Source organism: Myotis nattereri, assembly GCF_964212035.1.
Source record: "Myotis nattereri genome assembly, chromosome: 16".
NCBI lineage: Eukaryota > Metazoa > Chordata > Mammalia > Chiroptera > Vespertilionidae > Myotis > Myotis nattereri.
The window spans coordinates 48,347,071-48,359,224 of NC_138091.1; the positions used below are offsets into that span (position 1 = coordinate 48,347,071).

Genomic DNA, 12,154 nt, shown 5'->3' on the forward strand with positions numbered 1-12,154 from the left:
GCCGCGAGCCGGCCCGGCGCGCGAGCGAGAGCCCCAGCCGGAGCGGGGCGGGGAAGGGAGGAGCCAAGAGCGGCCGCCGCCTCTGCCGGAGGAGCCGCGGGGCCGCCACACTCGCCCCCCGCCCCCCCGCGCTCACTCGCACTCAACACCCGGGCGCAGGAGGCGGGCGGCCCGGGCCCTACCGGCCCCCGATGGACGCCCCCCGCACGGGGCGCTGAGACCCCGCGTCGCTGCCCAGCCCGGTCCAGCGCGCCACGCCGAGGTAAGGAGGAGGGAGCGAGGGGGCATTAATATGCAAATACCTCGCGATTGATTATGCAAAGCCGCGGGGCTCTGTGGCCAGCTCCCCGGCGATCTGGGGGCGCCCGGGGGGTTCCCGCCGCCAGCCTCCGCCTGCCCGGACCCCCCGGTGACCCTGTCACAGCCCGGGAGCTTGCAACTTACGCCCTTGGGAAGGGAGGTGCTGCTAGGAGGTCGGTGGGCCCCGGGATTTGCCAGCGGAGATGGCGTCCAGGCCTCCCCCTCGAGGGCCCGCCTGGCCTCTGTCCGGCCCGTCTGCTGCGCATTCCCGGGCCCGGCCCCGGCCCCGCTGCCGGCCGCCCGAGCGCCCCCGCCCGCCGCGCCGCGGTTTGTTTACGGTGCGCCGGAGGCCTGCCCCCCCTCGGCCCCCACCCCTAGCCTCGGAGGCCGAGTGGCCTTTGCAAAGCTGCCTCTGGTTGCGGAGGCTAGTGATAGCGGGGTGGGTTGGTGAGCTTGCACGGGCCCGGGAGAGGGAGAGGGAAGTCCCCCCCCCCCACTTCACCCGCCTCCCCGGTTGAGCATGGCTCTCCGGGTGCAACACTCCTAATTGCAAAAAACCTGGCTGGGGGTGGGGAAGTGTATTTGAGGGTCCCAAGATGATTAGGGGAATTGCAAGCCAGGGTGGTTGGAGAAAAGAGGGAGGAATGGACCTGTGTTGTGCGTGCCCCCCCCTTTTTCCCCTCCCCTTGCAACGTGTCTCCTCCGGTGCCCCTTCTCTGCCTGGGGCCCTCCCTTGTCCGGTGTGAAAGAAAGGCCTGGGGCTGGAGGCAAGGGAGGGAGCCACCATTTCCAGGGTGGAGGTCCCAGGAGGAAAGCCAGTGGGATGGGAACCCACCTCGCAATGATGGCTCTGGCCCTAGGAGGGGGGCGGAATGAACAGGGCTGTTGTCCAAGGCGAGGGGGAAGCAAATGTGACATGCAGACGCTGAGATATGCCCGCACAGACAGCCACATGCACGCCCAGGGACACCCAGGCAGACTCAAGGACAGGAGCTGCTGGACACACCCACATGGGGACAAGGGAAAAGGCCGGCGTCTGCTGCACTGGGGAGCTCAGAGGGGTGGGACACACCCACGGGAGACGGACCCATGCACGTACTCACGCACAGGGTCACACGGAGATGCTGTCACACACAGGGGCAAGGAGGAGTCTCTGTCACCCACATAAAAAAAGTCTCTGTCGCACGCATGCATGAACACAGGGCAATTGCACGCAGCCACACGTTACAAAAGACCCTGCCACTCACAGGCACACACGTGCTCACATGAGCCCAGTCACACAGGCATTATCGCCTGCCGTAACAGTCGCTGTCACTCAGTCAAACGCCAAACGTGGTTACACATCAACACATGGATACACAATGTAGCAACAAGTATTTTCTTGGACTCCTACTGTTGACGACAAAACCCCTGCTCCCAACAAAATTAAATTTGTTTGCGTGAAAGGACCTTTCTGCCTCATGGTGCAAGGAATGCATTCGTGATAACGTTCTAGGTCTCTATCGCTTGTCAGCCCACCGTCCTAGATAGTGAGCCTGAGCCCTGGCAGGATGACTCCCAGAGCTCGGGTCCTGCCCAGAGCCCAGCACAGGAAGTGTTCTGTAAATACTTGTTAATTGATTGACTGTGGGAACTCCAGTCACAGGTGCACGCATGTGCACACAGTCCCAGGGACTCAGGTGCAGAAGGCATTCACAAGGCTCAGGTTCACACCAACCGTTGCGCCTAGACACCCCCAGAAGCAAATACACTGCAACTGTGCTGTCAGGCTCATCCCCAGATGCACACATAGTCATGGACTCTTTCCCTTAAGCTTCCTTCTATTTTCTTCCTCAAGGTTTAGCTTTTTTTTTTTTTTTTTTGAGGGTCAGAGAAACTGGAGCAAAGAGAGTAGGGACAGGGGGTCCCAGAGAGTCGAGTCATGGGCCTGAAGCAGTGTCCAGTGACTTCCAGCAGCTGGGGTTGTCCTGGCTGCTGGGGGAAGGAGGTTCTAGAATCTCTCTCCCCACCCTATAAGCAAAGGGTGTGTGTGTGGGGGGGGGATCTCGCTGCCCCTGCTGGGATCTTTTGTCTGAGCCTTTCCTGGGGCAGTTCACTCTCCCCCAGCCGAGTTCCTGCCTCTGGCCCTGAGTCTGGCCCCTTTTTCCACCTCTGCCCTCCCCTCTAAACTTGGAAGCCTTCCTTCGGCTGTATGCTGGTGAGTGTCTGGGTGAGTGATGTGTATTTTTGACTTGGAATTTCTCTCTAACGCCATCTCTCCGTTGCTCTGTCTTGCTGTGTCTGATTCCCTTTCCTTGTGTGTCTGCCAGACTGTAACTCTCACCCTGTCACTAGCCCCGTCTACCCCTGTTCTCGTCTGCTTTTGCCACAACCTCCTTTCTCAGAGCTGGGAACTGGCATTGAGGTTCTTCATAGTTTTCCGGCTGTTAGTACTCAAACCCCGCCCCTCAGCCCCCGCCTGCCCTGCCTCTGGGGTCATGGGAAGGTTGGGGTGGGGAGGGGTGGGGCAGGGGGCTCAGCGGCTGCTCAGGACATCCTGTACTTCCTCAATGCTGCAGCTGCAGGCCAGCACATTTTGAGGGCTGGGAATGGGGGACAGGGAAGGAGATTACCTACTGTCCATGCTGACCTCTCAGGCTGGCAGGCTCAGCCAGGAGACACCAGATGGGTGGAAGCCCGGGTATGCACGCCACAGCAGGCTAGCTCCAACCCAGCCCGTGAGGAGCCCCTCACCACACTCCCCCACTGGAAGAGACTCACCCCCATGGGCAGTGGCCAGAGTTGGCAGGACCTCCAGCGGCCTTACTCCACACCCCTGGCAGCTGAGACCCACCTCAGAGATGCCCGACAGCTGTGTCCTCGTTGCCCGGCCTCAGAGTGTGTTTCTGAGGGTACAGCTGCCCAGACTCTGTGCAGGGCTGAGTGAGGTGCAGCCTCCAGCCCAGGGCAGCAGAACGGGCCACTCTTCCAGAGAGTGAATCTGAAGGGGGGGGCTCCAGGCCTTTCTGCTTTGCTCCCCTCTAGCTGTGGCCTGTTTGGGCGAGGAAGCACTGGTAGTGATTCCACCAGAGAGGATCCGTGGGTTGCTACAGAAGGGGAGACGGAGGCTTGGTCACAGGGACCAAGGTCTCATTCCTCCAGCAGGTAGCAACTATCCTAGAATGGTTAAGAACACAGACTTGTTGGGAACGAGGTTGCCTGGGTTTGAATCCCAGCCATGCCACTTGCTGGTTGTATAACCTTGGGCAAGTGATTTAACCTACCCCTTGCATTATCTGTAAGTTGGAGATGATACTACCTACTTCATTCAGCTTTTGAGGATCAGAGGATTTAGAGCAGGGGTGGGCAAACATTTTGACTCGAGGGCCACAATGGGTTCTTAAAGTGGACCGGAGGGCCGGAACAAAAGCATGGATGGAGTGTTTGTGTGAACTCATATAAATTCAAAGTAAACATCATTACATAAAAGGGTACCGTCTTTTTTTTTTTTTTTTTTTTTAGTTTTATTCATTTCAAATGGGATCCGGCCTGCAGGCCGTAGTTTGCCCACGGCTGATTTAGAACATACAAAAATGCTCTAAAAAGTACCGGGTGCATAACAAACACTGTATGTGTTAGCTCTTACAATGGGGAAGCCCGTGGGCCTGGGGCCCCCTGGATTTCTTGGAGAAGCTCCTAGACATCACAGGGGCAGGAATGAGAGAGGGCGGAGTCGGCGGGCGTAGTGGGTCCGTGTAATCTCTGGACTCCTCAGCCTTTGTGTCACCATTTTCTCCTCTACAAGTTCAGAACCTCACCTGGAGCTGCTCTGAACCTCACCTTATAGCGGCTGCTTAAAAGGAGCCCTTGGCATCTCAGCCTGGGGGCCACACCTCCCTAGTTAGGGGCACATGCATGAATGTTTGGGCATCACTGCATCTCTGCTGGGACAAGTCTGAGCACTGGGAATGGGGGGGGGGGGGCGGGCAGGGGGAGAATAGCAAGGGAAGCAGGCTCCTCTCCCAAACCCTCCTTACTTATAGAGTACCCTTCCTCTCTCCTGGGGACCCAGCAACCTAGCTACCTACCATTGACTGACCAACCAGGACCCAGCCTGGCTGACGGACACCAGATTCCCCACCCTTGCATGGAGGGGGCATTTGTGTGAAGGGTGGGGGCACTGAGTCAGGAGCAGTGTGGGAGGAGGCATGGGGCCTTGGGATCCAGGGTCTGCCCTGGGTTGCCTTTTCCCTCTGTGAAGCCGGTGGTAAGACTCCTCTCTCTCCTCCCAATTCCTTTTATTCAGTTCTCCCCCTTCAAGGTGCAGCAAGAATAACGGGGCGGATGGCCTATGGTGGGCCACTGGGGCGCCCAGCCCAACTCTAGGTCTCACGGCTGCAGAAGTGCTTGCGGAACCTATTAGGTGTTGGTGGGGGAGGCAAGCATGACCACAGTAGGAAGAGCACTGGCTGGGAGTTGGCAACTGGGTGTTTGCCAAACACCAGTTGCTGAATTTGGGCCTGGGTTTTCATCATCTCGAGACAATGATGCCTGCCTCCCTCTGAGTGAGGGTGAATAATACACCATGGGTGACACCTGTGCTCAATGCCGGGCGCATCCTGGCTCTGTGAGTAACACCTGTGGACTCCCCTGCCCTCCCAGGGCCTGGCCCACTCCAGGGCGGGGGTCCACTTGCCCGCTGGAACCAGAAACAGTTCTCAGTCTCCCATGGAGGCATCCGGGGCTGGTGTGTGGGGGGAGGGCAGACGGTTTTCAGGCATGTGGTGCAGTCCTCCTCCCTGGCAGGCCGAGGCAGGGCTGCCAAAGAGGAACTAACTTTTGTTTACCTTTGTGTGAGGTGGTCCAGAGGGAGGGGCCAGACGTTGTCTGGGTAGACAAGGGTAGCAAAATGGGACGTACTGGTGCCCAGAAAATGCCACCATTGCTCCCTCGCCTTGTGGGGGGAGTATTCACTCTGTGGCCCCGGGGCCTGGCGTTCAAGATTAGGGCCTAAGGCACAGCCACACCCTCCAGCAGTAGCCAAGTGCTGCATGGCTGGACCAAGCCCCCAACCCTCCCCCTCTTCCTCCTCCTCCTCTTTTCCTCTCGCAAGGAAGAGATGAGCTCTTGGCTCCAAGAGCTTCAGCTGCCTGTTTCATTTTCTCTTTTCCCCGGGCTCGTGGGCGGGGAAAGGGAAACGGGTCGAGATTTGGTGGCTGTTGGCGTTTTTGTACACACCAGTGAGTGGGTGTGTTGTGCGCTCACCCATGTGTGCGTGTTTTGTGCATGTGTGGGTTGGGGAGGGCTCTGAATATCTGTGGAATAGCACGGGAGCCGCCGTCTGCGCATGCGGGGTGAGTGTGTGTCTGCACGTGTCCGTGTATGTGCCTGAGACCCAACTGCATGCACAGCCTGCGTGCCGCGCGCGCGAGACACACACACACACACACACACACACACACTTTTTAATCTCTCTCTCCCCATTTCTTCCCTCCCTCTCCTTTTCCCTCTCTCTCTCCCCCCTTCTCTTTCCCCTCTCTCCCTCCCTCTCTGTCTCTCTCCGTCCCTCTCCCTCTCTGCCTCCCTCCCTTTCCCTTCCTCCCTCCTTTCCCCTCCCTCGGTCTTTCCCTCCCGCCCGCCCTCGGTGGGGCTAGCTTCCACCTCCCTGGGGTGCCTGGGAGAAGAACATCCCTGCCTTTCCCTTCCACCATTTCCTTCCCTCCTGGGCGGTGCTCCCCGGGGCTTGGTTGCAATTCCTTTCTCCGGCCTCTTCCTCTCTCCTTGGAAGAGGGGAGTGGGGAAGGGAGGACCCCGAGCTCTGTGCCCATGATACCATCTGCAGTGAGCGCCTTGGCCCCGTGACACTCATGCCTCCAGCCTTCAGCTGCCCCAGCGCCCAGCTCCAATTACCCCTGGCTGCTGGGGGGAGGGTGGGGGGAATGTGCCATGCCCAGCTGGGGGTGCTCCCAGCTCTGCTTTCTGGGCTATTTGCATTTTCCACTTCCATGCCCGCAGGGAACTGGGTCAGGGGACACAAAGTTCTATGAATTGGCAGGGGAGGAGCTGGGCACGGGGGAGGGCGGTGACCTCTAGACCTGGGCACCCATCTTGATGCCTGACGGGAGCTGGGCTGGGTTAGGAGGAGGGAGGGTAGAGCAGCAGGTGGGTGAGGTTATGTTGGGGGGAGCACAGTCTTTGATGTTAATACTGGGCATCTGGCCCAAGCTAAGGCCGCTGTTTATGTCCTTCTGTCTCTGACCTACAGGGGGGAGTTTCCTGTTCTATTCTTTTGGGGGACAGGATCCTTTGTTGATCCAATCCCTTCCACCCCCATTTCCCATTCTCTAGCCTCCAGGGTCCCACAGTGGCTAGGAGATCAGACTTCAGGGTCACTGCCTTTAGGTTCCAGAATCCCATCTCATGGGTGCCCAGAGGGAGCCCCCCAAGGAATGCTGCCTCCTGGGCCTCCCCGCCCCCCTCCCTCCCGCCTGCCAAGCTGGTGCCCGAGTCTGTGTACTCCTCTGCCATCTCACACCTGCCCAACAGTACCTTCCTTCCCGCCTTCCTGGCACTAGGATAGGACTGAGTTGGGTGGGGCAATCCTGCTCAATCCACACCTGAGAGTAGAACAGGGAGGGCCTGGGAAAGGAAAACAAGGCCCCACCCCTGCGGGGCACTGCCCCTCCACGTGGGGGGCTTGTGTTGCTGCCGCAGCCTCCACCTTCGCCAGACTCCCAGGGACTGTTGGTGCCCGTGGCCGCCCACGGGAGCCCACGCTGGCATGGGCGGCAGTGTCTGCACACAGATGCCTGTGTCTGCCTGTGCATGCCTGTGTGTATGTTTGGGTTCAGTAGTCACCTGGGCCCTTAGTCTCACCCTTCCTGACTCCCATGATATGGGGTCAGCGCATCAATGCCAGATCATTAGGAGGGGGGGGGGGATAGTATCTCCCCGCCCCCCAGCAGCAGGCAAAGGGGAAGGGGAGAGGGAGGTGTGAACCTACCCACGGCACTATTAATAGCCCACATGCCAGGCCACCAAGAACCAGCTGTCACCGTGGAAACCATTTCTACTCCCCCTCCCCCAGCCTCCGTGGGGTGGGACTTAGGCAGGGCATGAATCAACGCCCCCCCCACCCATCTTTCTTTGTTACCTTTCTTTCTTTGTCTCCCCCTCCATTTGTCTCTCCTCCCCATATCTGTCCTCCTCTCTACCTCACCCCTCTCTCCCCTCCCTCTGGCCCCATCCCCCACCTCATCTCATTGCCGCCTTTCTTCCTATCCCTATACTTCATTAGCGTCCCCCCTCTACCCCATCCCTGCTCCGCTCTTTGTTCTCCTCATTTTTCTTGCCCTCTCCCCCCATCATCTCTTTCACCCCAGTCTTCCTCCTCTTTCTCCCCTTTTCTGGGCCCCCTCTCTCTGAGTGTGCCTTTCCTTCTGTGGTTGGCAAGGAGGGCTGGGCTTCCTTTAGAGCATTAAGGACAAAGTTTAGGGGCCCCAGACAGGTGGGGCCAGAGCCACGCACAGACACCCAGGAGAGTAATGTGTATAGAACTGGGGGCTAGATTCCGGAGGCAGAAGGTCCCCTCTGGCCGCCCCAGGAGTCCTTTAGGAAAATTCCTTGGGTCCGCAGGGCTGCGGAGGGGGCAGTCTGGCAGTGGGAACCTGGCATGGAGCCTGCGGATGCCGCCCTGGGCGCTCGTCTGGCCCCCCATTGCAGAAGCACTCAGGCTTAATGAAGCGCTTCCCCTCCACGGGCACCTTGCCCACGCTGCCACCGGCCGCTCTTATCTGACAGAGGGAGTGGGTGGCCGGGCCAGCCGACAGGTGGGTCTTGCTGTCCGACTGTCCAGCCTGGACTCAGAACCCCATAGCCCCACCCCCTCTGCCTCCGTGGGCCTGAGCCTCAGCGCAAGGAAGGAGCTGGGGGAGTTAAGCAGGACTCCAGGTTAGAAGAAGAACAAAAAAAAGGACTCCAGGAGGAGGGGAGAGGGGCTGCCCTTCAGGGTGGGTCTCCCTGCCCCACTCCCCTTCCCCACTGACCCTTCTCTGCCCACAGCTAACACCGGCTCACGTGGTATGTGCCTCCCTGAATGTTGGGCCCTTTATGTGCTCTGTGTCGCCTCAGAGACCCAGGTGTGTCCCTAGAGAGATGACAAGGAATTCCCGGCCTCTTGCTAGATGCCAGGCCAAGGCGCCTTCAGCCGTGAGGACAGTGCCTTCCTCCTCTGCCCACTGCCAGGGGCTCAGGGTAGCCTGGGTCACGCTGACAGGCACCCGGACACCGTTCAGCACAGCGCAGAGTTGAGGCAGAGAAAGAGCTTTCCCCTCCCGCAGCGGGCACGTGCAAGCCCTTGGCAGTGCCCAGACACATTTGGAGTTAAGGCTGGGCTGGGGAGGGGGAAGGGAAGATAAACATGGTGGCTTAGGTTGGCACTGCCCCAGGTGTGCCCTGTAGCAACTGGCAGTGGCCGGGGTGAGGGAGGAGGGGTCCTCCAGAGCGAGGGCCTGGGGCAGGAATTGCCCGTGGCATGTGGCTGCTGCTGGTGTTTTCCGCCTGGCCCGGCCCAGGGCTGCTCACACCCACTTGCACACACCCTGGCCCTCTTCGTCTGCCCCCAGGGCCTGCTCCCCAGGGCTGCCCCTCTCTCAGCATGCCCACTCCTGCGCCCGCCTCCTCCCCTCCCCAGGGGCACTTGGGCCTCCTGCTGGCGAGTGGATTTTTCCAGCCTCTGTAAACAAGTGGTGGCAGCGTGCCAGGTGGGCAGGAGACAGGCGGGGGCAGCACTGCAGCCAGGGTGTGCCAAGCACCGAGGCACAGCCTGGGGGGGAGATGGGGAGACACCCAGAGAGAGAGAGAGAGAGAGAGAGAGAGAGAGAGAGAGAGAGACATTCAGATGCAGACAGACAGACCCAAGGAAGCCTTGTTGGGCACAGATAGAAGTGGAAACGGGCGACAGAAAATAGCCCTCTATTGTCTAGCCTAACCCCACCACTGCCCTGGCCCCTTACCCCTCACTGCTCTGGCTGAGAGCAGCAGGCCCCAGTGCCCAGTCCCTGGGCATCCCCACCCACTCCTACTTCTCCCCCCACCTCCACCCCTCAGGGCTGGCTACGCCATTATAAATTTATAACAGGAATTTCTCCACAAGCCAAGAAAAACTTGACCTACTTTCTTGACGGCTCTCCGGGCTAGGCTCCCCGCTCACAACCCCCCCAGCCTCCTGTCCAGCCCCCAGTGCCCTGTTCTGGTCTGTGGGGGTATCCGAGGCAGAACGGACCACCCTTCTGTCCTCCTGCCACACTCCCTACACTGAGGGCTCACCTGAGTGCAGGGGCCCTGCCCCACTGCCCTGCCCAATGGCCGGACTTATCTCACATTCCCCTCCTACTCTGGCTCCTTATCAGCTCCTGGGGGTGGGGCGGAGGGCCCAGGGGCGAGGTCTCTGGGGCAGCAGCTACTGGATGAAGGTTGTGTGTTGGGAACTGCACCCTTTGTCCCCCTTAAACATGCCCACACCTGCCTGTGTGCACAGACAGTAAACCTCCGGTCGGGAGCCTGTGGTCAGAGGTGCATGTGGAGGAAACGGGGGGCCCAGGTTGGCACGGCCCTGGCCCCCAGGCATTGGAACAAGGCAAGCATTCAAGCCAGGCTTCGGGGGTTCAAGCCCTGAGCCACCTGCTCACTAGCTTGGTGACTTCGAGTGACGGCCCAGCTTTCTGAGCCTCAGTTTCCTCATCTGTGAAGACAACACGTGTTAGTTTCCTTCCTTTACCTCTTGCCAACCTGGTGGGTGGCAGCTCAGCTAAACCAACGGGGATGTCTGGTCCTCAGACTGGGAAGTGTGACTGGGGACCTTCTGGGCAGCTCTGGAGTCCTTGGGAGGCCGAGTTGGAGTCACCAGTCGGCCAGCAGCAGGGGGGGTCAGCTCCCCACGGTCTTCAGTATCTCTCTCCGTTAAGGCACTCAGGTGCCCCATTCCCACACCCCATCCTTCCTTCACAAGTGCCCCCACCCCCCAGGCCTGGCTTGAAAATTGCTCATCTCTGGTCCCCTCTTGCCCCAGAGTATGGTGCGTTTTATAAAAACTTGGCTAGATCAGTGGTAACAAGAACATTTATTAGGCATTGTTAGGGGCCAGATACTTGATTGAATGTGAGGACTGGGACATGGCACATGGATGATCTCATTCTTTCCCTCCACCCCTTTCCGTGTCTGGGGCTTAGGACATGACTCTCAGTTTTGCCTGCTAAAACCTGTCCGTCGGAGGGCTTCTCCTGCTTCTCTCCCTGTGCCTGCCCTCCATGCCCACCGCCATCTTGTTGTGAGCGCAAAGAGCCCAAACTGTTGCCACCAAAGGACCGCTTTCCACCACGGTGCCACCTTATGCCTGCTTCTCTCCTCTCTCTGCAGGGACCTCGACAGGACAAGACTCCGAAGCTACTCCCCCAGCCCAGGACTCCCGCACGGACCCAGCTTTCCCCCCAACACTACCACCTGCCACTCCCTGGCCTATCTCACCGCCCACCCCCCTCGGGGCTCAGGGCATGGTGTGAAAGGCCAAGTGCTGAGGCGGGCACCATGGGTGCTGTGCCCTAGCCTGGGTGGCAGGGGGTGGGCAATCTGTGGGCGTGCCAGGGGGGGCCACTGTGCCCACCCAGTCTCTTGGCGTGCTGGAGGGCATCCTGGATGGAATTAAAGTGAATGGAACAGAAGCCAAGCAAGGTGGAGTGTGGGTCAGACCCAGAGGAGAACAGGTAATGGGTCCGGCAACTAGGTCTTGCCAACTCTTAGCTGGCAGGCATGGTCACCTGGTTGGGCAAAAGCGAGCCGAGCTTGGGCCTTTAGGGGAATGGACGCGAGGCCAGCAAACCTGCTGCTTACCTTTGCCCAGGAGATGAGGTCATGTTCATGTGACGGGAATTAGGCACCTGGAGGAGAGATGCCCATTTTGGAGTGGGGAAGTGACAAGGAGAAATTACACGAGGCAGGCACACGGCCCCTCCCTGGACAGTCCTGGGCAGGCTCACATGCTTCCCCCCGCCCCTCCAGGTCCCCTCGGCCGCCCTCACCTGAGCATGTGGAATGCAAACAGTCTCGCCATTTGCCTCCTCTCCCTGCCAGCCTGCTCACATCGCCACCAGTGTGCAGTCCACGAGCCGTGGTGCACGTGACGTGACAGTTCGGGGCACATGCACCAGTAACTCTCGTTAGCCCATGCTTATATTTGGAACCTTTTGGGAGCCCCACAAGCTCTTCCTTGTTCATGGGCAAGGGCGGGCGCTGCCATGGGGCTCCTCCCAGGAAGTGGAGTGGATGCCAACTGTGAAGGTTTTGCTTACCGGCGGAGGAGGCATGAGCCCCCCACACATTGCTGGGAATGGCTACCTGTGATCTGCATTACCCTTGAGGAGCCCAGAGGGTCTCTGCCTCTCCCGTTAACTCCGAGTGGCACAGAACTTTGTGCCAGTTGGCGTGGTGCCCCTGGAGCTGGGTACAGCCTGTGTCTATGGCCAGGGAGAGGGTGGGGGATGGGTTGTTCTGGGGAGCAGAGTGGCCGTTGCCTAGGAGACCAGATTCTGAGCCAGGAGGCCAGAAGCCTGGCCAGGCAAAGCCCTGGGGCCCAAGACTGGGTCTCTGGAGGGGTGGGGGAAATGGATGGGGCTGTCAGTTGGGCAGGGCACCTAGAGTTTCCCCTCCCCAAAGACTCACCCCAGGGCGGGGGGGCTCTGAAAAAGGTTGGGCGTGTCACTGCGTAGCTCTCACTGGCAACCTCTGTACTTCCTTGCCCAGACCTCGTGAATCTGGAAGACGCTGCTCCTAAGGAGGGAAAGGCTGGAATCCGGGTTCCCGGTCCCCCAGAGCTGCACCC

At 59.6% G+C, this 12,154-nt stretch overlaps 1 protein-coding gene across 2 annotated transcripts in view; it reads left to right on the forward strand.

Moving 5' to 3' along the window:
* THRA (thyroid hormone receptor alpha) overlaps positions 1-12,154 on the forward strand; it is a 24,430-nt gene continuing 12,276 nt past the window's right edge. The window contains exons 1-2 of one of the 2 annotated variants that reach the window (XM_081109504.1): positions 1-262; positions 10,696-11,039. In XM_081109504.1, coding sequence (XP_080965630.1) covers positions 10,987-11,039 — 53 coding nt within the window. In that variant the 5' untranslated portion in view covers positions 1-262; positions 10,696-10,986. The remainder of the gene's footprint in view (positions 263-10,695; positions 11,040-12,154) is intronic. The other variant, XM_081109503.1, reaches the window with a different exon arrangement.